Below are 25,418 nucleotides of genomic sequence, written 5' to 3' on the forward strand. Positions count from 1 at the left end.
GTGTGGTTGGGACGCCCCAGAATCACTAGCCTTCTTTTACGGTCTCTTGATCCCCATACTCGTTATCCGTGCCTTTGTTTCTTTGTTTTTGTTTTCATCAGAGCCACAGATTTGTCTAAATTCTCGTGCTATTTCAGTAATAGCATCATCAAACCTCAGAAAATGTTTGGGCCAGAGTTTGTTTCCTCACTGCGATCGTGACCCTGTTCCCAAACATTAACATGAGCTTTAGGCATTTTTAATCGGTTCACCTTCTAGCTCCTTGCGTGCCCCGTGAGACCTGAGGACACACAAGCCCACCTTCCAGCGGTGTGCTGCTCTGTTTCCTCTTGTCATCTGCCTGTTTTCTGCTCCAGTATTTCACTCAGTTCTAGAAGAGTTGCAGCCCCCGAAATGGAGGGGAGGATGCCTCTTGCTTCCATCTGTAGCATTTAAACTGCCTTTGGGTGGAGTTGGAGTCTCCCCAGTGCCTCCAAACCCGGGGACTCACGGCCCCCTTCCCTGCTGCCTGGCGCCAGCTGCCGAGGTGCAGAACCGGGGGACACGCCTCCCCTTTGTGGCGCTGCGTGGTCGGCAGCGCCCTGAATACCCATTGAGTGTGTGTCTGCTGCAGGGGCCTGGTGCCAGTCCCCCACAGCCCTGGTTGCTCCCCTCTGCTCTCCTTGCAGACTGCAGCCAGCCCCTGGATGTGGTCCTCCTCCTGGACGGCTCCTCCAGCTTTCCAGCTTCTTACTTTGACGAAATGAAGAGTTTTGCCAAGGCTTTCATCTCAAGAGCCAATATAGGTGAGTGAGGCGCCCGAAGGGGCGCTTTCAGGGGCTCTTCCTGATTCAAAGTGTGACTTCTGTGCTTCCTCTCCTGTCAGGCCCTCAGCTCACCCAGGTGTCGGTGCTCCAGTACGGAAGTATCACCACCATCGACGTGCCGTGGACCGTGCCCCTGGAGAAGACCCACTTACTGAGCCTCGTGGACCACATGCAGCAGGAGGGCGGCCCTAGCCAAATCGGTAACGCGCTGGCGGGCTGGGGTGCAGGGGCCGCGTCTGGCCCCAGTTCTTGGTGTAAGTGACCGGTTAACCCCGGCCGGCCCTTGGCTCCTTGGCCTTCGTTTTCTTCCCCGTAAACCAAGGGCCAAGGTGCTCTTCCCGATCGATCTCACTTGTGTGTGAGACTCTCTGAGTCTCTGAGTTACTCCGTTTCGATGACCTAAGGCTCCCCCTGGAGGCAGGACGCTCAGCCGGCCTCACACCCACCTTCCCCGCATCAGGACTGACTGTGTGGCCCGTTCTCTCTTCCAGGGAACGCGTTGGGCTTTGCGGTGCGCTATGTCACATCCCAAGTCCACGGCGCCAGGCCTGAAGCCTCGAAGGCGGTGGTCATCCTGGTCATGGGCACTTCCACGGACTCAGTGGGTGAGGCCGCCGCTGCCGCCAGATCCAACCGTAAGTGTCGGGGGTGCAGTCCTGCGCCCGCAAACTGCTAGCGGGTTCAGAGTGGGCGGCGGTTACTTTGCGACGTCCTGGCTGATTTTGAATACTTAATACCCACATGGGGCCTGGTTTCAAGCAGCGGGGAATTGCCCAATCCCTGTGTTATTTGGACACCAAGCAGTAATAAATGTGTGTTTATCCTTCATGTGTCTGCATGCTTTCAACTGTAACTTTATTTTTATAAATGTATTTTATTTATTTACTTATTTATTTATGGCCGCGTTGGGTCTTCGTTGCTGCGCGCGGGCTTTCTCTAGTTGCGGCGAGCGGGGGCTACTCTTCGTTGCAGTGCTCGGGCTTCTCACTGCGGTGGCTTTTCTTGTTGCAGAGCACGGGCTCTAGGCGCGCGGACTTCAGTAGTTGTGACACGCAGGCGCAGTAGTTGTGGCTCGAGGGCTCTAGGCGCGTGGACTTCAGTAGTTGTGGTGCATGGGCTTAGTTGTTCCGCGGCATGTGGGATCTTCCCGGACCAGGGCTCGAACCCGTGTCCCCTGCACTGGCTGGCGGATTCTTAACCACTGCGCCACCAGGGAAGACCTTGACCGTACCTTTTAACCTCTCCACATATTCCCTCTGCGTTGAGGGCTGGGTCATACCCCCGCGCCTGTGGTGTCCTTAGCCTCTCTCCACTCTGAGGCTAGAGTGATACATTTTGGGGCTTTGAGAGCCGTCGGAGACCTTCCTGTATTCTGAGCCCCTGTCCAGTAGCAGCCTAAGGGGCTTGGGGGGTGCAGGATGGACAGGAGACCAAGGCTGCTGCTTTAGGAAGGGGACGGATGCAGGTGTGCCCGAGCCTCGGTGCCTATGAGAGCTTGTGCTGGGAACAGCAACAGCACGTGAGCCGGGGCAGGCAGTGTCGCGCTGGCGGGGGGCTGGGTGAGTGGGATGACATGACGTGACACCTTGCCGTGGCTCATCTTTCAAAACCCCGCTCTGTCTCTCCTCTGATGTCTTCCCGAGAGTTGTTCACTCCCTTTTCTGTACCATTGGAATGACTCAAAATGTGCAAACCACGTTGTTTTTATGTTAGATATCTGTTTCTTGCACAAGCTAGGGATTCTTTGAAGGCACGGGCAAAAGCTTGCTTATTTTTGTATCGTCTGTGCACGATGCACAGAATAGGTGACCATTTAACGTTTGTTAAATGAATGAATGTGACCTATTGATGAAACCTATTATTTTGGGGAAAAGGACCCTGAAAGGATGTACGTTGGGGTGATACAACCAGCTTAGAAAAGGTGAAAAGCTGCTAGCAGAAAATTAGCTCTAATCGTAAGCAAACTGCAAATACCTAGAACTTTCTGGAGAACTAATTGGGGTAATTTTATGATGGAGACTTTTCTCCTTTAGTATCAAGAATCCAAAGAAAGTCTTTCATCGAGAAAGGAAGCAGCTGTGGTCTGGAGGAAACAGACATGATCCAGGGCACATGACTGAACCATTCCAAGCCTGTTTCTCACCTGTAGGCGCACGTACCCCGGGCTAAGCCCTGTGACTGACATTTTCTCTTCTCTTCTTACACTCACCTCCTGGGTGGTCTCATTCTGTGTCATTCGTCTAGATACATTTATGCACGATTGACTTAAGAATTCCTATCTCCAGTCTGGATTAGGAATTAGAACATCTCCACCTAGATGTTCCAACAGGCACCTCAGCATAAACTGAATTACTGACCCTCACCTCCAAATCCCCTCTTCTTACAGTCTTTCCCATCTTAGGAAAATGGCGGTTCCATCCTTCCAGTTGCTCAGGCCAAAAGCCTCAGCGTCCTTAATTCCTCTATTTCTCCCATACGTCCATCCAGTCCATCAACAAACTATAGTTCCATCTTCAAAATACACTGAGAATGCCACCACGCCGTATCACCTGCATACCACCTGCACCACTGTCTCCTAGTTCAAGCCCCCATCACCTCTCACCTGGATTACTGTAATAGCTTTCTACCTGGAACAGCTTTCTGCGAGCTTCTATCCTTGCCCCCGAAGTTCACAATCAGCAGAGCAGCTGCAGTGACCCTTTAAACATTGAAGTCAGCTCACCCACGTCACTCCTCTGCTCTCAAGTCTCGGCTGGCTCCCATTTCATTCAGAGAACATGTTTAGTCCTTCCCGCGGCCTCTGAAGCTCTGCATGATCTGTGTCCCTCTCCCGCTTTCTCTGCTCTGGCCTCCCTGGACTGTGCAGCCAATTTTCTGCCCCAGGGCCTTTGCACGCACTGTCTCTGTGCTCAGGATGTCCTCTTGGCTCCTTCTGCCCTTCATCTTTTCACCGCACACATCTCCAACCATCCTGTATGAAACAATAACCCTCACCCCTACCCTAGTAACTCTTATCTTCCTTACCCCATCTTGTTTTTTCCTAAGCACTTATGCAGGTCTGAAATACTAGATATTTACTTACTTGTGTGTGTGTTGTCTGTCTCTCCCCAGTGTAAGCTCCATGAGGCCAGGACTTGATCTGCTTGGTTTACAGTATCCTCACTGCTTAGAATAGTACCTGACACAGAGCAGGACCTCACTAACGTTTGTTGATTGACTGAATGCCCTCCTCACAGGGTCGGTGTGAGTGGCCAGTTTGGAAAACATGAGGCTCTGTGCACACGCTGGGCGTAGCTTCAGGCCAGCGCATTTTGAGCCCACCTGGCCAAAGGCTGGCACAGACCCTTTCTTGCTCCTCTGTAACCCTAGGAGTGGCGGTGTTCCCCATTGGGATTGGAGACGGGTATGACTTGGCCCAGCTGAGGATCTTGGCGGGCCCAGGGGCCAGCTCCAACGTGGTGCAGCTCCAGCGGATCGAAGACCTCCCCACCATGGTCGCCCTGGGCAATTCCTTCCTCCACAAGCTGTGCTCTGGTGAGTCTTGGCATGTTTTTCTTATCCCCCTCAAAACAGAAACAAAAGCAACCGAACCCATCTAGAGACTCAAAGGTTCTCCTCTACAAGATTTGGCCTTGAAGTAAGTTTGTGTTATAGACCGGGACCTGTAAGTGTCTACTCGTGGAAGGTCGTAAGGCAAACCTCCAAGGGGTTACCAGAAAGTTCTCTGTGTATAGACCTCCTTCCATCCTTACCGTCCGTGCTAACTTGAGCACCGAGCTCTTGGTCAAAGAAGTGGAAGACAGAGGCAGGGAACTCCAACACCCTTAGATCAGGGACCTCTTCCATGCCCCGCGCTCACCGTCAGCATGGGTATAAAGGGCTTTAGAAAAGCAACGGGGATTTACCGTATAGCACAAGGAATTACATCCAATATCTTGTAATAACCTATAATGGAAGATAATCTGAAAAAAAATAACAGTCCCTTTACTGTACACCTGAAACTAACACAATATTGTAAATCGACTATACTTCAATAAAATACGAAACTGAAAAGATGAAAAAAAAAGAAATACAATAACATAGAATATAACATCAAACTACCATAGTTTACGTTGATTTAAGGTTAGGAACTTTTTATTTTTACCGTACATGCTTTTTTGAAAACCTGGTTTTCTATATTTTCCTAATGTAATTAGCTGTGAGCCCAAACCTGCTACAGAGTTATTGCCCTTTCTTGAGAGACGATGGCTCTCCGGGTAGGAACCTTGATCTCTTTTAAGTTTTCAGCCTCTTGCTGCGTTTTCCTCCTCTCACTAGGCACTGATCTATATACAAAAGAGGACAAGGAGATACTGACTGTGGTTGTTGCCATATTGTCACTGTTGTGTCACTGTAATGACTACTAACCACAAAGAACCACGGGATGACGTCCTCCTAATCTCCTGTACCTGCATCCTCACTGCTAAACCCACTCACGTTCTTTTCAGAGTTAATCCAGCTTCGAGGACCAGCCAGGTAGCCGAGTGAAGGGCTCGGAATTTCTGGATGGTGGGTGGGAGCAGAGATCTTGCTTGTGTCTGTTTCAGGGTTCATCAGTGTTTGCGTGGATGAGGACGGGAATGAGAGGAGGGTACGTTCATTTCCGTTGACTTTGAAGGAAAGATCAGGAATGTATATTTGGGGCCCTCATTCCCCTGGTGAACTTTTCCTCCTTTGGTCTGGGTCCAATTCTCCCTCTTACCATTATAGCCTCTATTTTTAAAATTTTGGTTGTGGTTGGGGTGGATCCGCCTGTAAATGCTATGTTCTGTTTCCTGTCTCCCTGCCATTTAGGCCCAAGGCCTAGTCTCTCTGTTTTCCAAGGGGGTCAGTTGCCTGGTGGGTGTTGAAGTGCCTCATTCCATTCCCTGCCTGAACCTGGTTCTTTCTCTGCAGCCCGGGGACATCTGGACCTTGCCGGATCGGTGCCACACGGTGACCTGCCTGCCAGATGGCCAGACCTTGCTGAATAGTCACCGGGTCAACTGTGACCAGCAGCTGCGGCCTTCCTGCCCCAACAGCCAGTCCCCGATCAGGGTGGAAGAGGCCTGTGGCTGCCGCTGGACCTGCCCCTGTGAGTCCTCTGCTTCTCCAGCTTGGACGGTGTTCGAGGGGCAGTGCTTTTCGCTTGGCTGTGCAGAGAGGTAGACCAGAAGCCCGTTTCCCCCTCCACCCGTGTTCCTTCCCTCTCGTGACCTCGGGACGTGTTTCCATGCAGTCCCAGGGCTCCCTGTTCCCTTCCTGTGCCTTCTGGAGGGCACTGCCCCAGATAGTCATAACCAGAAGGAAGAATTGATTTTCTGAGGTCAGTGCTCAGCTTGGCTGTTGACGAGTCACCCTTAGGGGGTCCAGGCAGTGCAGGGACAGCAGTGAGGGAGAAGCCCCCATCCTACCTGTAGGGGTTTGAGCGCTGGATGCAGGGTGTACCATCACGGTGGCCTGGTTTAATAGGAGGACCTAGTCAGCTCCATCACATGCAGACCTGTGGGGAGCGCTCGTCTGTGGGGTGGCCTAGCCCCCTGTCTCATGGCTGGGAGAAATGTTTGCTTATGGCAATCCCTGCTCAGCAGTGGATGGATCGAGTTGATTATGATGAACAGACACCACTTGCGGGCTGAAATCAGAACCGTATCTTGTATCTCACTCTCCCTTTAGAATTTATTGAGTGGGATGAAGTTCCTTTTTGCCTGGATGAGAACTCTATCAGACCTCATATGATTTCTGTTTATTTATAAAGAGTTCTATGGTTGCTTTAAGTCGTAAAACACGGTCTCAATTTGGTAATTAGATGCCCACTCTCAGGTAATAATCAAGACTTTGAACTTGAGTTGGAGTTGAAACACCTCCCTAATCCCTGTGTGGGCTCCTGGCCTCTGGGAAAGGGGTGTAGTCAGCCTCCCTCCAGCTTGGAGCCCAGAGAGGGAGGAGCTGGAAGTGGCCTCTCAAGGTTCGTATACGACTGGTGCTTCTGTGAGAGGCCCTGCACTCACCGGCCTGGCAGGTGTTTAAGGCAGCTGCATTTTCTTACCAGCTCTCAGGAGTGGTCCTTTGATATCAGTTGCATATTCTATATTCTTTCGCTGTCTGCTGCTTCACCCTGCCATCCTTCTGGGTTTTTTGTTTTGTTTTGTTATTTTTTTTTGTTTATTTATTTGTTTGTTTTTGCATCCAACCCCTCATAGGCTCTCTTTCTTTCTCTCTTTTGACGTCCTCCTTACTGTGTAGCAGAAGTTCACTTAGGATCACTATTTTTTTTTTTTTTCGGTACGCGGGCCTCTTACTGTTGTGGCCTCTCCCGTTGCGGAGCACAGGCTCCGGACGCGCAGGCTCAGTGGCCATGGCTCACGGGCCCAGCCGCTCCGCGGCATGTGGGATCTTCCCGGACCGGGGCACAAACCCGTGTCCCCTGCGTCGGCGGCGGACTCTCAACCACCGCGCCACGAGGGAAGCCCAGGATCACTTTTAGAACAACCCTGGGCCATCATTCCTCTGTAGACCCTACACAGAATACACGTAAAGCAGTTTCAGAACTGCTAACCAATACCTTTATGAAAAACAGATCTACTAACTAGAGTACACATTTGTGCACAATTCTTTTTGTCGTTAGCCTCTGGGTATATAGTAAGTTTTTCCCCAAAGTTATTTAGGCTGGTTTCCCCGCTCCCTTCCGTGTGCTTCCGTTATTCATTACCTACATTATTCTTTTAATCGTATCTGTTTCTTTCCATTTTGAATTTTCCTTACTGCCACCCTAGCTGATTCTCTTTGTTTTCGTATGGGAAGCATTAACATGGTTTTCAATGTCAGAAGTCTATGGAAAGATGTACTCGCAAGTCTCCCTGTCAGTCCAAAGAGAGCAGAGGAGATAGGAGAGGAAGTCTGGGCAGGTCATATCCATCCTTTGCTCTCTCCGTCCAGGTGTCTGCACTGGCAGCTCTACTCGGCACATCGTGACCTTTGATGGACAGAATTTCAAGCTGACTGGCAACTGCTCGTACGTCTTATTTCACAACAAGGAGCAAGACCTGGAGGTACTGCTCCATAATGACGCCTGCAGCGCCAGGGCAAGGCAGACCTGCATGAAGTCCATCGAGGTGAAACACAACGGTGTCTCGGTTGAGCTCCGCAGCAACATGGAGGTAGGAGGTGCTTTCTGTGAGTCCTGTAGCGTGGCAGCGGCAGACCCTTGGGGAAGCCACATGGACCCGGTGGCAGCCGGTTTTAGCTGGTGCCCCTGTTGTGGACTCGGCCTCCTGCCCCGTGAGCAGAGCGCCACCTTTGTAGGAGGGGCTCATTGCTATCTCCCTGGTGGTGTAATTTCATGTTGTTTTGGGTCCAGATTTGGAAGAAAGGGTCCATTTTCGATAGCATTACATTGTGATGAATGTCGTGCCAGTTTCTGGCACTGGTAGAAGAATGGGGGTGACACCAGGCTGTTTGCCCAGCAGGCATTACGTGCCCTGTACCCAGGGCTGCGAACCTTCCAAAGGAAAATATTTAGGGCCTATGAAAATATTCTGGGCCCAAACAAAATGTGTGGACCCAAGATTCAAAAAGAAAACTGCAAAACTGATAAAAAATAAATGTTTGATTAAATGTTTACAAGAGGTTGCTTTATGCCAACTTCTTTACACGTTCATTTAGAAATCGTAAATATTTCATTTCGTGAAAGCGGCTTATGGGTTAGATGTTCTCCTCTTGCAAGAATTCTTGAACGTGCACAGTGATTGCTGAAAAATCACAGCTCGTCATATGTTAAATGAGTAGCTCACAGACAAAAATAGAAAAATCAAAAGGATAAAAAGCGGGCTTCCCTGGTGGCGCAGTGGTTGAGAGTCCACCTGCCGATGCAGGGGACACGGGTTCGTGCCCCGGTCCGGGAAGATCCCACGTGCCGCAGAGCGGCTGGGCCCGTGAGCCATGGCCGCTGAGCCTGCGCGTCCGGAACCTGTGCTCCGCAAGAGGCCACACCAGTGAGGAGAGGCCACAACAGTGAGAGGCCCGTGTACCGCAAAAAAAAAAAAAAAAAAAAGGATAAAAAGCCTTCTAAAATTTTTACAGCAAAAATTATATTCATTGTGGGATATGAGTATATTTTAATAGGTTTGATAAGATATATTGTGGGGCCTCCAAAGAGCTAGTCCATCAAATCAGATCAAATGCTTAAAGTAGTCCTATTAGGTGCTCCTGGAGATAGGGCGCTGACCAGTTGGCAAGTAAGCAACTTCCCCAGCTTTTCTTGAGGAGTCATCTTCCCTGTAGAGTGACTCAAGGTTCCTCTTAATCCCTGGGCTTTCGGGTTCCAGATGCATGGCTGTCTGTTCAGTGTTATAAGAGTCCACTCTTCTGCCAAGCTCTGCAAAGCTCGTTTGTCTTCGAAGAGCTGCTGGCAAATGTCCGGGTTTGTGGATAACAGTGGGCTTGAGTGGGGTGAACGTGTAGGAACTGTCAGGAGCTTTGGAAAGCGGCTAAGAGTGAAGCCCTAGGATTCCTCGTTGCCCTGACTACTGATGGGTGGTTTTCTTCTTTGGGCAGGTGGTGGTGAACGGGAGGCTGGTCTCTGCCCCTTACGTGGGTGGGGACATGGAGGTCAGTGTCTACGGTGCCATTATGTACGAGGTCAGACTCAAGCATCTGGGCCACATCCTCACCTTCACCCCACAAAACAACGAGTTCCAGCTGCAGCTGAGCCCCAAGACCTTTGCCTCAAAGATGTACGGTCTCTGTGGTAAGAATATCTTCTGACCCTCCTCCCTGACATAAACCCTCCTTGCCCTATCCTCAGGGCCCTTGGACACTGCTATTTCTGGGTCCAGTAGTAAGGTGCAGACGCTGGCGGTGATGGAGAATGGCCAGGTCTCCGGCATCAAGGGGTTGGCACCCTGGGCTCCTAACCATGTCTTTCCTTGCTTCTCTAGGCATCTGTGATGAGAATGGGGCCAACGACTTCATGCTGAGGGATGGCACAGTCACCTCAGACTGGAAGACGCTGGTCCAGGAGTGGACGGTGCAGAAGCCGGGGCAGACATGCCTGCTGGGTCCCGAGGAGCCATGTCCCATCTCCAGGGGCTCCCACTGCCAGGTCCTCCTCTCGGAGCTGTTTGCCGAGTGCCACGCGGTCCTTGCCCCGGCCACATTTCACGCCATCTGCCAGCAGGACAGTTGCCACCAGGAGCAAGTGTGTGAGGCCATTGCCTCTTATGCCCACCTCTGTCGGACCAAGGGGGTGTGTGTCGACTGGAGGACCCCCGATTTCTGTGGTGAGTCTCCTTAGGCACCCCCAAACGCTGTGAAGACCAACGAATGGGGGACCTGCTCAGCCTCTCTGGGCCTCACGTTCTTTATCTGGGCAATGAAGATCAAAACCTCTGGATTTCCTGTTTCCTAGGATTCCATTCAGGATCAAATAAGATGGTAGATGTATAAGTAATTTGAACATAGAATTTCTATGTAATGAATTTCTATGTAAATGAGAGCATGGTCCTTTCTAGCAGTAGTTCTGCAGGTCATACGAATGTGATGTTAATGTATGAGACACATCCCGGCAACAGCAAAGTACAGACTGAGCAGTCAGTCACCTCGAATTTGGAACGGCACCAGGCTTCAGCAAAGGCTCACAGAGCAGCCCATGCCTTAGCAGGATTTTGAAGTGTGAGTGGAATTTTGCCATTTGAATACCAAGAAGCTTCTTCATTACAAACACCACAGGATTGCTAGTGTAGACACCTCCCAAGGTCAGCTTCCTTACGTGGACTTGGCATGCATTTAATATTTAACATGTCAGGGACACCAGAATGAGTCAGACATGGCTCCTGCTCTCAGGGGGTGTTGGAGTGATAAGAGCACTGAACTTCAGCAACCTCAGTTTCTAATGTGATCCCTGACCTTTTTTCTTTTTTTTTTTTGAGGGAGATCAATGTGTACAGGCATCTCAGAGTCTCCGAGTTTATTATTATAATGCTGTCACAGCTTTAACTGGGGCTGGAGGACTTGGGCATCCTAGCCCCAGCTCAGCTGGTCATCAGCTATTTCCTTAGTCTTTCTGGACCTCAGTTTCTGCATCTTGGAATGAGATAGTTGGACTAGATAACCCCCAGGTGTCTTTGGGGCTCTGGTTTTCCGAGTCCCCGTGGATGACACAGTCTCCTTTCAACCTACCTGCAGATTAAGGGGAAAATGTCAGTTTCTGAGTTACCGGTCACACCTTCTCTGCTTATTAATTTGTCTACTTCCAAGCAATTTGTCGTGCATTTATAGGAAAGTCTTTGGTGCTCTAAATCCTTGGAAACCTTCTCTACCACCTGCCTTGGCACCGTGAAAATGTGAGGAAGGGGTTGAGCAGGACCAGAGTGGGAGAAGTGGATCACTTTGTAGCTTTTCTCCCAGGGCAGCCTTCCATAGCTGTGGATTCCTTACTTAAGGTTAAGAGAATTTTCGAAGTGTTAAATATATGTGTATTCAAAGAAAAGAACCATAGAACTTCCTAAGGATACACAGGTTCACATCGTCAGTTGGGATTAAATTTGGCTACAAGTAAGAGAGAAATAAAATTCTGTGTCACACAGCTGGTCAGAGGGAGGCAGTCCCAGCTCTTTCTGGGTCTCAGAGTGGATTCTGGTTCTTGGCTCCGTCCTCAGCCTTTTCCTCACGGTTTAAGATGGAGCGCTGGGCATCACATCCAGTTCCAAGGGGCGGGATGAGGGGAAGGAAGGAAAAGGGCCAGAGACACAGCTGTCTTTCAAAAAATGATCCTTAGAAACTGCTGTTAAGAGTCTACACTTGCTCTTACAGGTCATTGGTCAGAATGTAATCACATGACTGCACTTAGTTGCAAGGGAGTTGGGAAATGTAGTCTTTATTCTGAGTGGTCACGTGCCCGGCTTGAAGGTCTATTTCTATGAAAGATGGAGAGAATGAAAATTGGTGGAAACTAGCAGTTTCTGCCCCGGCAAGTTTGTTAGATGATCAACTGCCTTGAAGCTGAACCACTTCCCTCTGGTTGGTGCAGACCCTTGAGGGTGACCCCCTTCTCTGTCTGCAGCTGTGCCGTGCCCACCATCCCTGGTCTACAACCACTGTGAGCGCGGCTGCCCCCGCCAATGTGAGGGCAACTCGAGCTCCTGTGGGGACCATCCCTCAGAAGGCTGCTTCTGCCCCCTGCACCACGTGCTGCTGGAAGGCAGCTGTGTCCCCGAGGAGGCCTGCACCCAGTGCGTCGGTGACGATGGGATCCGGCACCAGGTAGGAACCCTGGCCTCTCGCCCCCCGTGGGGCCGGTAGGGGGAAGTGTTCACCGTCATTGGCCCCTTCTAACCTCGGCTGAAGGGCTCTGCTCTCCGGGTGGGGGGGGGGTCCCCGAGGGATGGGAAGACAGTACGGCATAACGGCTTTGGGGTCAGACACATCTTGGTTCAGAACCCGGATCTGTTAGGGTTAGCTGTGTGATCAAACACCAGAGTGTCACGACACATTGCTACCATTACTATATTTATCATATCCATCGTAGTAGAATGCTAGGAACCCAGGAGGGGATGGGAAAAGAATATTTTATATGGTGATGTCTACCATTATTAAGATATATTAGGTACCTTACATTGTATTAAGTACTATATATTCATTATTTCAACGTTTTTCAAAGGTGTGTTTAGCAGGCAAGGTATTGACAGTTACCTGTGGTCAAGAGGTTTTAAAAAACACCGGCTAAGCAAGTTAGACAGGTTTCTTTATTGCAGGATTCTTTAGAGCTTTTGATATGCTAATGTACCTTGCAAGCTTTTGCTTCTCAGACTTATTAGCCTATAGAATTGTGTGTGTGTGTGTGTGTGTGTGTGTGTGTGTGTGTAGCATCCCCTCTCATAAATACTCACAAAACACCTATGAGAAAATGAGGGCTTAGAGAGCTTGGTACCTTGCCCATGGATGCAGTTCGTAGGAGATGGGGTTGGGAGTTGGAGTTAGTATTTGAAGCTCTGTCTGATTCCAAAGAGCTTGCTCTTTTCGATACATGAATTTCCCTTTTGCTAGGTCCCCTTTGGGCTGATCTTCTTGGAAGTCATTGAGTCATCAAGTCATCAGTTCTCTTAGCCTTTTAGGAATCATTATTTTCAAAGGCTATTTATTTACCAAACTCCCTCATCTTGGACTCAGACGGCAGTCATACCTCTTCAAAGTTGCCGATGTGTGTATCGTAGTGCCTGGGGCGGTGTGTGTCTGTGGACCTGTGAGTGCGGGCAGTGGTCCTGCCTTTCAAACTGGCAGTGATGATACCACAGAGCCTGGTAGAGGGGCAGCACATTTGGCTTCTAGCAAAGGAGGATGTGTTCTATGACCATGGGCTGCACTCAAGACCTAACATCTCCATCATCACCAAGGAAGACCTTCATCACTAAGTGGACCAGGTCAGGTGACTTAACACTGTATTTAATCAGAACTGGGAGAACACATGGTGAAGCTAGCTAACCAACCGGAGAATGATGAAAACAGTCATTCCAGGATTACACTATTCTGTCCCTGCCATCAGAAGCTAGGAAATGGACCATTTCATTTGATTCTCCCCAGAGCTCCATAGGGTAATTATTACATGTCCCTCTGAATGGGAAACTGAGGCTCAGATGACAAGAGGTGATTTAAAAAGACCCTATGCACTACACCAGGTCACCCTATAGTGTCCAAGCCCTGCCACTGGTCTCACGGGAACTGGGAGCTAAACTCTGAGCTGACTGGGTGTCCATGCGAGCATGGCACCAATAAGGCGATTACCTGGATGGTCCCACCGGCTCTGTTCTGTCGCTGGGCTTTAGCCCAGTGGATCCCGTTCGTTCTCACAGTGTAATAGGTGAACCAGGAAAGAAGCCCAGTCGCGCTCTACTGCCGTCTTTCAGCTGGCCAAACTGAGTACCTGCCGGTACCATAATGCTCCCCCAAGAGTTGACAAAACCTTACACGGCTCTCCCTGACGTGCACAGCTCCTGGGCTCCCGCTGGGCGCAGGTGACGTGTACCATTGCCCTGGGGTGCAGACACCCAGTGGTCATTTCAGGCTGGTTTTGCCGTTGGTGGCAAGGTGCTCTCAGAGGCAGTCAGAAATGGTCTCTGCCCCCTTCCTTGGCATCCTGGAGATGAGAAGGAAGCTCAGGTTTGCATTTCTGGCTCTCTGTGAGTCGGGTGTCTGCAGGGACCCGAGGGCGTTATCCTAGGGTCTCTGCCCCCTTCCCCCCCCCTCCTCTCTGACCCTTTGCCCTGCTCCCTGCCCCTTCAGTCCCACACATGGGAATATGCATCAGAGGTGTATGAAGAGGGCATCCAAATAGTGCAGTATTTTGACATAGATACAGTCTGATAAATACATTCTAAAATCAAGCGACATAAAGTTAGTTAATAAACAACTAGGAAGGGAACACAGCCGTTTTTAGTTATTTCAGAAAATATAGTTTAAACGGACGAAGACAAATATCCAGCCAGTCCAGCTTTGATTTTCAAAGTAGAGAGGGAATAAAAATCTAATATGAAGAACATTTTTATTAAGTGAATTTTCTTGAAACTGAAAAATAAAGCCCAGAAAACTTTTCTTCGGGGAAATAATCCAGGGTAGAAATCTCTTGTGGTAATTTTGGAAGGGCAGACTATTTACCAGTTTCCATAGCTCTTGTGTATTTTACAAAATGTACTCTGCCTTTGTAGCCGGCTCTAAAGGGATCTGGGGCCATGCATGGGCTGTCCCGCCTTGCCCACACCCCCCACTGTGCTGGGCAAGCGCTGCTTCAGCTCCACTGGGGATTCCCTGCATCACCCAGACGGTCTGCTGAGCCTCGTCTCCTCTCTGTTCTGTAGCGGCTCAGCGCTGACATTTAATTTGCATCTTCCCTCAGATCCTGGCGGGGGTGGGCAGTGCCTGGTGACTTGCTTTGTACCTGTACCTGAGTACCTGCTTTGACCTTGGGCTCTGAAGACTTCAGTTTTCCCTTGCTGCATTCTCTGCAGGTCGTTCTCCTGTCATCTTTATTTAATCTTTAACTCCAGCCAGCTCGCTTACCTGTTCTGTCCAGGTAACAGTCCTGCACCAGGCCCTGGAACCTGGGGGCTGAGACAGGGCTGCCTGGAGTTGGCCTGTCCTGATGCAGGAGTGCCCTCTGCTGGCCGATTGGCTGCATAATGCGCCAGGGGTACTGCTGTAAGGCTGGCCGCGGGCGCTTTTAGAAGCTTAGCCTTTGCCAGACAGGGCTCTTTTTCAGGGCCATAGATTCTGACCTGCCTCATTAAAGCTTCCTGGGAAAATGGAAATCCCTGGAAGAGGACGTTTAACACCTGCTTTTGGTCATCTATTGTGATGTTGCCAAGGAGAGTTGGAAAGCTGTATAATTCGTTCTTGAATTTTAGATGTCTGGAGTTCATTTTTAAAAAGAGAAAAGAAGGGACTTCCCTGGTGGCTCAGTGTAAAAGACTCTGCGCTCCCAATGCAGGGGGTCCGGGTTCGATTCCTGATCAGGGAACTAGATCCCACATGCATGCTGCAACTAAGAGCTCGCATGCCACAACTAAGGAGTCTGCATGCTGCAACTAAGACCCAGTGCAACCAAAAAAAAAAAAAAAAGAGAGAAAAGAAACCCCTAATATATAAATATATATCTCCGTTCTTATCTCATCACTTTTGCCGTTTAAACGTCTACATATAAATCCCTTGATTTATGGTGTTCTTGGCATCACCGTCCGTGTAAAAGAGCAGGAAAGAGGCAGAGCAGAGAGAGGCCTGGGGAGATGTGTGAGTCCCCCCGCCTTCCTCCGCTCTGCCCAGCCTCGCCTGTCCCTGTGCCCCTCCCTGGGTCTTCCCAGCCCCTTGGAGAAGCTGGAATAGTAGCCGCTGCAGCCTCTGTTCTGTTTCCTGGTCCTTGTTCCCCGTCTCCACCCGCTCAAGGCTTGTCCTTGTTGAACTTTCTTCCCTCTGAGGCAGGTCCTGCTTACAGGGCCTCAGGGCTGCACCCTGCCCGCCAGGTTAAGCACAGCCTCCTGCAGTGGCCACGTCCCCAAGGATGTGAGGCCTCTCTGGAGCCCACAGCCCTAGTGAACTCTTCTTTTGCACTCCTGGCACTCTTTTTTTATTTTAAAAATCACCTTTATGGAGAGTTCACAGACAGTAAACAGCGCCAAACATAAATGTACGATCTGATGAATTTTTTCGTGTTTTTTTTTTTTTTTGTGGTACACGGGCCTCTCACTGTTGTGGCCTCTTCCGCTGCGGAGCACAGGCTCCGGACGTGCAGGCTCAGAGGCCATGGCTCACGGGCCCTGCCGCTCCGCGGCACATGGGATCTTCCCGGACTGGGGCACGAACCCGCGTCCCCTGCATCGGCAGGCGGACTCTCAACCACTGCACCACCAGGGAAGCCCACGATCTGATGAATTTTGACAAGTTCATTCATCTGTAAAAACCGTCATCACGATGAAGATAATGAAATTTCCATCACCTGCGAAAGTTCCCTGATGCCCCTGTTTAATACACCCCCAGTCCCCACCTCCATCCCTAGGCAACAGCTGGTCTGCTTTCTGTCACTATAGATCCGTTTACATTTTCTGGAATTTTATGTAAATGGACTCATGCAGTATTACTCCTTCTTTGCTTGGCTTCTTTCGCTCAACGTAATACTCTCGAGATCCATCCACACTGTACGTTCCATCGTTTGTTTCCGTGGCTGAGTAGTATTCCGTGATCTCATTCACCTGTTCACGGGCAAGTCCTATTTCCTCGGCTTGACCGTCAGCCATTCGAGGGCTGGGACAGTGTACCCAGGGCCTGGCACTCCCACAGCCCCTCAGCGGGCTGGCTGAGCCTGGCGGCTGTGGTTTGGAGAGAGAGCATGTGGTGTGCAGGGCCAGGATGCCGGGTCCAGACCCCGGCTGTGCCCCCGGTCGACCTCCTGGTCTGTGCCTCAGTGTTCTCACTGGTCAGTGTAAGTAATGGTCATACTCACCCGCTAGGGTTACTAGAAGGACCATACGATGAGTCAGTGTAAAGCCTTTGGGGAAATATCTTGAACATGTTTAATGCTACTTATTACCGGGAGGCAGCAGAACACAGGGATAATAAGTGGATTCTGGGTCCGGATCCCATCTCTGCACTGCGACGGTGTGACCCCGAGCTAGCGCCTCCGCTTTCTCCTTGGACGAGTGGGGATAACTAAGAATGTCCCGGTCACGGGGCTGCGATGAGGATTAAATGAGTAGTTTATGTAAAGCCCTTAAACCGTGCCACGTGACACCTGCCGCTCAGATGTGGGCGGTTACGTGGATGCAGCAGAAGGTGTCAAGGGAAGCCTCCAAGGTTTAATCCCACAGGAGGACGGGCAGGGCCGGGGAGGGGTTTACCCGGAGATGTCCCATCTCTCTCCCTCTCCGCGGCAGATGCTCATTGCGGACCATGGAAGCAGACGGAATAAGTAAGACCTTCTTGGCCTGGGGACTTTCTAGCGGCCTTTGAGCTGCTGGATGAGGAGGCATTTATTCAGGGGTGACTTCACTGGGATTTCCCTTGAGGGCCGAGCCCAAAGGGCCCCAGTCCCGGCTCTGCAGTCCCATCTGTGCTCTGCACAGCCTCCTGCTTCTTGCACAGTCCTGGGAGGCAGGCTGGGGGGCCCTCCCCTCGCCTGGGAGGAAACCGGGCAGTGGCACGGAGGGTGAAGCCAACCGACGTAGGAGTTGGGGGGCTTCCTGACTCTGAAGCCCTTGTGCAGTGGGGATGCCTGCTGCCCTGGTGACCCTCACCTGGAAACTGCACCCAGGTCTGGAACGTCACCACCAGTCCCAACAATGTGAGGGTTCTGAGAGTCCTGCTGTCCCCCCTTCAGCTCTTCCTGCCGCATAGTCTTAAGTCCATTGCAGAAATGAGTGGCTCTTTCTCAAGCTGCAGCCCAGCTTCTCCTTTGGCCTGGGAAGTGGCTGGCGGGGTGACACGGGAGTCCTCATTTTCTCGCCTTGCTTTGTTTTAGTGTCACCATCAGAAGGGCTGTGATGAAATGTCCATGTTTTCTGAGACCTGGGGCTTGCCCTTCCCCCGAGTGTGCGAAGCAGTGTGGGTGCCCCGGGCACCCCAGGCCTCTCCAGCTGCCTCCTCCGCAGGGTCCTCAGCATCTGTCAGCTTGTCTTGGTTCATCTGCGCAGCTCTGACCCAGGCGGGGCTCGGGCACTGGGTGTCCCCCAGGGAGACAGAGCCAGGGGTGGGGGGACCCAACTTCCATGAACTCCTGGGCCCTCTCTGAACCTCGTTCTCCCTCAGCTTCTGGAAACGTGGGTCCCAGACCACCAGCCCTGCCAGATCTGCATGTGCCTCAGCGGGCGGAAGGTCAACTGCACGACACAGCCCTGCCCCACAGCCCGAGGTGAGGCCCCTCCCTAGGGCTCCCGCCAGGCCCCGAGGCCACCTGTCTGCAGACCTGGGGGACCAGATCCACACGTGGATTCCCCACGCCAGCCCCACCCTCCTTGCCTCGCCGGGCTGGGCTCCCCTTTCTGCACGGGGGTAGAGCTCTCGGGGGCGTGTGTGTGTGTGTGCGTGTGTGTGTGTGTGTGTGTGTGTGTGTGTGTGTGTGTGTGCCTGCCCTGCTGTCCCCTCCTTGGCCCTCAGCCTTGTTCTCCCGAGGGTGTGTCTGAGGGGACAGCAGGACACACCGGGAGACTCATTCGTCAGCGGGCCTGGCTGGTTCCCGTCGCCGAGAGTCTGCAGTGGGTACTGCCATCTCTTTCTCTGACCTCCGCGGCCTTTTCTCCCCCAGCGCCTGCGTGCGGCCCGTGCGAGGTGGCCCGTCTCCGGCAGAGCACGCAGCAGTGCTGCCCCGAGTACGAGTGTGGTATGTGTCACCCGTGGCATTTCTCGGGGTCCAACCCCAGCCCCGCTCTGGGGAGAGGGGGCCAAGGTGGTGGTGCTGAAGGGGCTCGTGGTCAGGAGCAGGGTGTGGATTTTCCAAAACCCAGAAAGAGTAGCCTCTGGAAAAAAGGATTTGTTTCCTAGAAAGATTCTGCTGTGACTTATTAAATTAAGTTTTGAAAGCATTAAAAAAGAATGGGGTGCAATGTTCACAGCAACATTATTTGCAACAGCCAAGATATGGAAGCAACCTAAGCGACCATCAACAGATGAATGGATAGGGAATTCCCTGGTGGTCCAGTGGTTAAGACTCCATGCTTCCATCACGGGGGGCACAGGTTCGATCCCTTGTTGGGGAACTAAGATCCCGAGTGCCGCGTGGCGTGGCCAAAAAATAGGAACCCCCCCCCCCCGCAAAACAGATGAATGGATAATGAAGATGTGGTACATACATGCAATGGAGTACTACTCAGGCATGAAAAGGAATAAGATTTTGCCACTTGCAGCGACATGGATGGACTTGGAGGGTATTATGCTTAGTGAAAGAAGTCAGAGAAAGACAAATGCTGTATGATAGCGCTTATATGTGGAATCTAAAAATACAACAAACTGGTGAATATAACAAAAAAGAAACAGACTCACAGATGTAGAGGACAGACTAGTGGTTACCAGTGGGGAGAGGGAAGGGGGGAGGGGCAAGATAGGGGCAGGGGAGTAAGAGGTACAAACTACTGTGTATAAAATAAATAAGCTACCAGGGTATATTGTACAGCACAGGGAACATAGCCAATATTTTATAACAACTATAAACGGAGTATAACCTTTAAAAATTGTGAATCGCTGTGCTGTACACCTGAAACACGTAATATTGTTATCAACGATACCCCAAAAATAAAAGAATGGGGTAATCACTGGTGGGGGAGGTGCAAGGGATTTACTGCAGAGCCAGTTATGCCAGAGTAACTGTAGAAAAGGCCACACATGGGCACCTTGACTTCAACACGTTATTTGTCAAAGGGTTTCATTACAGGCCTGCAACCTGCATCGTGAATAATGGGCTGAATAACGGTATAATTAAATGAATCCAGAGCTGATGGAATTCTGAGAAACACGGCAGGAAGTCTCTAGTGCTTTGTCCCCGTCCTGTCACAGGCATTTGTTAATTGTACAGATGAAGACATAAAGCACAGGCTTGTGAAGTTTGAGGCGATGAAACCTTTGAGGGAGAGCAGATAGATCAAGACAGTCTGAGGATCTAAAAAAGAAATCATCTGAGACATTGCTTTAGGCTGATGAAATTTAGCAGGGATAAAGAGAAGCCTTCTGTGGCGGGGCGGGAGTGAGGGGCGAATCTGACTGGAGAACAATTTAGTAAAAATAGGTCTTAAGATGTTAACAGTGGAGGGAACTGGGGGTCATTTAGTTCAAAGCCCTCATTTTGTGGACATTGTGAAGCTTCTCCCACGTGCCAGGCACTTTGCCTTCATTATTTCAAGACACCAATAGACCGACCCTGTGAGGTAGACTGCCCACCTTACAGAAGATGATCCTGAGGTCTAGAGGGTTCAAGTGATTGGCCGAGATCTGGAGTCCCTGCAGATGACAAGAGTAATCAACATGGCTTGTATCTATCTATCTGTCTATCTACCTTCCTATCTATCGATAGCTCTATTATCTATCTACTATCTATCTATCTATCTACCTACCTACCTATCATCTTTCTATTATCTATCTACTGTCTATTTATCTATCAATCATCTATCTATCTATGTATCTATCATCTATCTGTCTATTATCTACCTATCTATCTATCTTCCTATCTGTCTACCTATCTATGTATCTATCTGTGTATCTATCATCTATCTATTATCTATCTTCCTATCTCTCTACCTATCTATGTATCTATCATCTATCTATCTATTTATCTATCATCTGTCTGTCTATCTATCATCACCTCCCCCGCCCCCTCCCTGTCCATGTATCTCCATCTCTATCTCCATCTCTTCCCCTCTTTTCATCTTCCTGTATCTTTCCCTCTATCTCCATCTCTAGCTCTGCCTTCAATTTATCATCATCACATATGTGACAGTGAAGGTCTGCGTGAGTAGGAATGTAGCGTAGGGAGCCACTCACTAGCACAAGAGTAGCCTCGCTGAATTCTGAGTGCACGTCTCTCTCTCTCTGGGCCCTCAGTGTGTGACCTGGTGAGCTGTGACCTGCCCCCGGTGCCTCACTGCGAAGGTGGCCTCCAGCCTACACTGACCAACCCCGGCGAGTGCAGACCCAACTTCACCTGCTGTAAGTTCTCCCTCCGTGGGTGAGGACGGGCGGTGCAGTCACTGTCCCCTGGTCTGGGAAGGCATCCTGTATTCTAGTGAGCTGAGTCTGGGCTTGGGGTGTGTCTAGAACAAAGGGGTCAGGGTCACACGTGGACTGAGCGCCCTAAGACTCCTCCCAGCCACAGGCTACGATGGGGAACGGGGTGCAGGCATCCCCCTTTTGGGCTTATTAGGTGGCATTTGGACCTGAGATGAAGAAGCCTCCAGATCTAATCTTTATTTTCTCCCACCTCCCATAAGCCGTGGAGGGGAAGGAATGTACCCTTGGTTGGTTCAAATCACTGGATCTTATTCCCAAATAAATTTATACATTTTTCTTCCTCTGTATGTTTATGTATTTAATTTCTAAATACTACAATTTAAGCATAGGGTTGGACTAAAGACAGTTTCTGGACATGTCAAGAAGCTGAATTCTGTATTTAGTTACTAAGGATACCCACTTTAAGTCACTACCCATTTCTCATCCTGTTGATTGAGAATCTCACTCAAGTTCTGAGATGAAAGCCCTCGAGTGCGGGAGAACACGTTGTATCTGCAGAAAGCTGGGAACAGGCAAAGGCATGGGATGGGATTTGGCAGTGATAAAAGGGCATTGTGGATTTGACGAGATTGCTGTCCTTTTTCATTCATCATTGTTGGAGGACCTAAAACTGTAGGTCATTTATTATTCCAGGTACTGAGGTTGGGGATAGGATCTCATAAGCTACCAGCTTATAAAAATGCAAACCAGTACCTATGTGCCCAGGGCTCGCTGGGTCTCAGAGATTCTACACCAGTCATCTCTGAGTATCTGCAGCTGGAGGGACCCCACCCCTTCCAGATGTGCCCGGGAAGGTGGTGGAGCCTAGCAGCCTTAGCTTCTCCATTAAAATAGCTTCATATTTCTCCTTTGGGTTAGTTTTCTTATTTTTCTGCAGACTAACCACTTTTTGGTATGATTGACTATCCCTCAGCTCCTGAGCTGGGCTCCCGTGTGTTTCTGACTTAATATTCTGGGGCTAGAGTTCCCTGGGACCTTATATAGTAGCTGAATGCTTAGGAACCCAGGCTGAGTGCAGGGCTCAGTGTGGCAGGACCGGGGCATCACCTCGTGCTGCCCCTCAGCCTGCAGGAAGGAGGAATGCCCAAGGGCGTCCCCGCCCTCCTGTCCCCCGCACCGGACGCCGGTCCTTCAGAAGACCCAGTGCTGTGATGAGTATAAGTGTGTTTGCAACTGTACCAGCTCGGCGGTGACCTGCCCACTGGGGTACCTGGCCTCCACCGTCACCAACGACTGCGGCTGCACCACCACCACCTGCCTCCCTGATAAGGTAGGGGCTGCTCGGCTCCAGCTGGGACGATGGCCGTACACATCCTCCTGTGGAAGACTTGCCTTCCTGCCCACACGAGTGCTGTGTGGCCCAGTGAAGGGGCATCAGCATTCCATCTCAGCCTAAATCTAATTAGCTCGGGAGGTACTTACAGAGACGCTACCATGTGCTGAGCATGGCTGGGTGCTATAGATGATTCGAAACGCGTGAATGATTCTAAAACCTAAATTACAAAACGATGCGCTCCCAGAAATCTCACCTCTACCCTCACCTTCCCTACCTCGCTCCTTCTCTCCCTTCATAATTTATCATTTTCATTGGTGTACCCATCTATTTTTCTTTTTGAAAATATAAGCAAGTTTTGTAAATTTATATCGCTTCCTATTTCTCCCCAGAAGGGTAGCATATTATAAATTCCGTTTTGAATGTGTATTTTTTCATCTAACAATTTATAGTAGAATTATCCTCTGTCCGTATATGGAGATCTGCCTTACTCCTTTTCACAGCTTAGTAATCTACGGCAAGGATGCATCTTGGTTCAGTCGTGTGCACTCACAGTTGAGTGGCTTCAGCCTTTTGCTGTTACTAGTGACGCTGCAACAGCCTTCTGCATCTGTCATTTTGTATTTTTGCCAGAGTGTCTTTTGGGATAGATTCCTAGAAGTGGGATTCTGGGCGGTAACACTTTTTAGGGGGGCTTCTTAATCCAAGAACCGGGGGTCTCATTCACTGAGTTCATTGTACAAAAGCGGGAAGACTGAGCAGGTGTAGGAAAATGGTTTGAAAAATGTGCCCCTCAGAGGACACACTTGGGGTAATTTAAAACCTGCCTCTAAGCCTCATGATCCAAGCGTTTCTTCAGTACCTCATTCCTAGAAGATAAAGGCTGAGCGTGTGTATCACGTGCATCCCAGGCTTTACGATTCTAATCGTAACCAACCGTTGGGATCTCATGTCCCACATTCCTTCCATAGCCTACAGTTCTTCCAGACAGGATCCCTTGTCTCTCAAACACATCTCACGCTCTGTCTTCTCTTGATACATTCCTTGTCATTGGTGGGCATGAAGGGAACACTCCTTCATAACCCCTGCCCACCCTTCCCTCACCTTCAGCCACTCCTGATGGGACAGAGGGCTATACGTGGGTGGGTTCCAAGTTCAAGGACATTTACTAGGTCTGAGAATTAGGGTGCAGCTTTCCGTGTGACACAGGAAGGAGTTAAATGCAGTTAGGGCAGCAGTGATAGTGGGTCAAGGCGGCCAGTGTGTTACATCCCCACTTGAGGGCCTCGAGGGACTCAAAAGGAGCCACTCCCAGGGTGAACCTTCCTGAGGCAGGTGGGCAGGGGAGGGAAGAGGGCAAACTCTACTATGCAAGCATCCCTTCGCGTGGGCAGAGACTATGTTGCTTTCATTTATTGCTGTAGTCTCAGCACCTAGAGTAGCTTCCAGCACGCCGTAGATGCTTACTCACCTCTTGTTTAGATGAACTGAGTCACTTCACTCTCGGAAACCTTGTGTCTACAGGTGTGTGTCCACCAAGGCACCATCTACCCTGTGGGCCAGTTCTGGGAGGAGGGCTGTGACGTGTGCACCTGCACGGACCTGGAGGATGCCGTGATGGGCCTGCGTGTGGCCCAGTGCTCTCAGAAGGCCTGTGGAGACAGCTGCCGGCCGGTAAGGGGGAGGAATAGGGTAGGGAAGTAGGGGAGGGGATCCCAGGAATAGGCAAGAAAGCCCCTTTAGGAACCTCTGGTTCAAGGCCAGAGGGGAGGGGCAAGGAGGGGAGTGGGGCTGAGTGAAGGAAAGGAGCATGAGGAGAGGATTGCTGTCATCCTTCTGTGACCAGTTCTTGGCTGGCAGTCATGTCTGCTGTGCGGTCTTGAGTCCACAGGGCTGGGGAGTTGGTCTAAGCAGAGATGTGGCTTAATTGCCTAGAAAACAGGGCTTGATATTTCCCCCTATCTATCTCTTCCCTTTTCAGACATCTCCTTAGCCTACACCTAGTACAGACCTAGGTCCTGAATTTTCTGAGATGGTCCCCGTGTCCGTGTACTGTAGTGTTTCTACACCGGTTGGTGAGTTTTCAGGCCAGGTTTATCATTTGAGGTACAGAAGTTGAGCCATGTTTATAATTTGAGGTATGATTTGGGGGTTTGAAACCCCCAGTCCAGTTTCTAATTCTTCGTGTGGAGGCCTGTCCCTACGGCTCTTGTGTGTCTGGGGAGCTTTATTCTTGCACATTGAAGACTGAGCAGACTCTAGAAAAAGGGAACCACAGTCCGCGGGGGTACTGTGGGTTCAATTCTGTTTGCTGGTTTAATGCTATTATTGTTAGCGCAAGTTCACGTGCCCGATGCGCCGTGAGGCCAAATGCAGATGTCGGAGTTTGGAGCAGAGAAAGGCTTATTGCAGGGCCATGCAGGGGACGGGCGGCCCGTGCACAGTTCTCTGATTGGCTGATGGTGAGGTAACCGGGCGGTGTCACAGGGGTTACCGTGATCAGTCCTTAGGCTACAGGAGGCCTGGGGCTACGTTCTCAGGTCACCCAGTAGTTAACATCTTCCGTTTGGTGGGGGGTTTTCACATCTGCAAAACAACTCAGGAAATGTGCATTAAATACTGTTACGTAGGTCCTTCAGAGAGGAGCTGAAGCAGAGGGTCCGGCGGGGGGAGGGGGGCCTGTCCCAGGAAGGCTCCATAGTGTTCTGCCCAGTTACACTACTATTATCACTGCATCGTTATCAGTAGAAAATAATGATAAAAGCAGAGGAGGCAGCACAGGCAAGTGCACGCGTGTAGCGGTTGCTTTTGTAACCGCGGTGCAGAGCAGCCTCTCGATGCTTCTTTTCGGAAGCGTGTGTGGTTTGGTGACGGAGGGGAGGGCCTGGGAGTGAATCCACAGATGGGGGGTTCTGTTCAGGTCATCTGCGCGCTACCTGCCTGGCTCATGCTGCGGAGGAGCAGGGCTGCCGGCCCCCTTGGGAGAGGATGATGCCGTGGTTCCAGGTGTGCCTTTGGGGAACACTAGGCTTTGGAAACCCATCGGTCTCCATCTCCTCCCACAGGCC

The 25,418-nt window shown here is 50.6% G+C and overlaps 1 protein-coding gene across 8 annotated transcripts in view; it reads left to right on the plus strand.

Annotated features, from left to right (window-relative positions):
• The window catches only part of VWF (von Willebrand factor), a 203,779-nt gene that overhangs the window by 158,703 nt on the left and 19,658 nt on the right, over positions 1 to 25,418 (plus strand). For all 8 annotated transcript variants that reach the window (XM_079936255.1, XM_079936253.1, XM_079936258.1 and 5 more), the window contains 15 exons: positions 669 to 785; positions 866 to 1,006; positions 1,298 to 1,441; positions 4,176 to 4,340; positions 5,393 to 5,436; positions 5,742 to 5,919; positions 7,764 to 7,984; positions 9,381 to 9,573; positions 9,764 to 10,105; positions 11,887 to 12,086; positions 18,111 to 18,213; positions 18,607 to 18,681; positions 20,892 to 20,996; positions 22,142 to 22,347; positions 23,875 to 24,024. In XM_079936255.1, the coding sequence (XP_079792381.1) occupies positions 669 to 785; positions 866 to 1,006; positions 1,298 to 1,441; positions 4,176 to 4,340; positions 5,393 to 5,436; positions 5,742 to 5,919; positions 7,764 to 7,984; positions 9,381 to 9,573; positions 9,764 to 10,105; positions 11,887 to 12,086; positions 18,111 to 18,213; positions 18,607 to 18,681; positions 20,892 to 20,996; positions 22,142 to 22,347; positions 23,875 to 24,024 (2,384 nt within the window). The remainder of the gene's footprint in view (positions 1 to 668; positions 786 to 865; positions 1,007 to 1,297; positions 1,442 to 4,175; positions 4,341 to 5,392; positions 5,437 to 5,741; positions 5,920 to 7,763; positions 7,985 to 9,380; positions 9,574 to 9,763; positions 10,106 to 11,886; positions 12,087 to 18,110; positions 18,214 to 18,606; positions 18,682 to 20,891; positions 20,997 to 22,141; positions 22,348 to 23,874; positions 24,025 to 25,418) is intronic.

The sequence above is a fragment of the Stenella coeruleoalba genome, assembly GCF_951394435.1.
Source record: "Stenella coeruleoalba genome assembly, chromosome: 11".
NCBI lineage: Eukaryota > Metazoa > Chordata > Mammalia > Artiodactyla > Delphinidae > Stenella > Stenella coeruleoalba.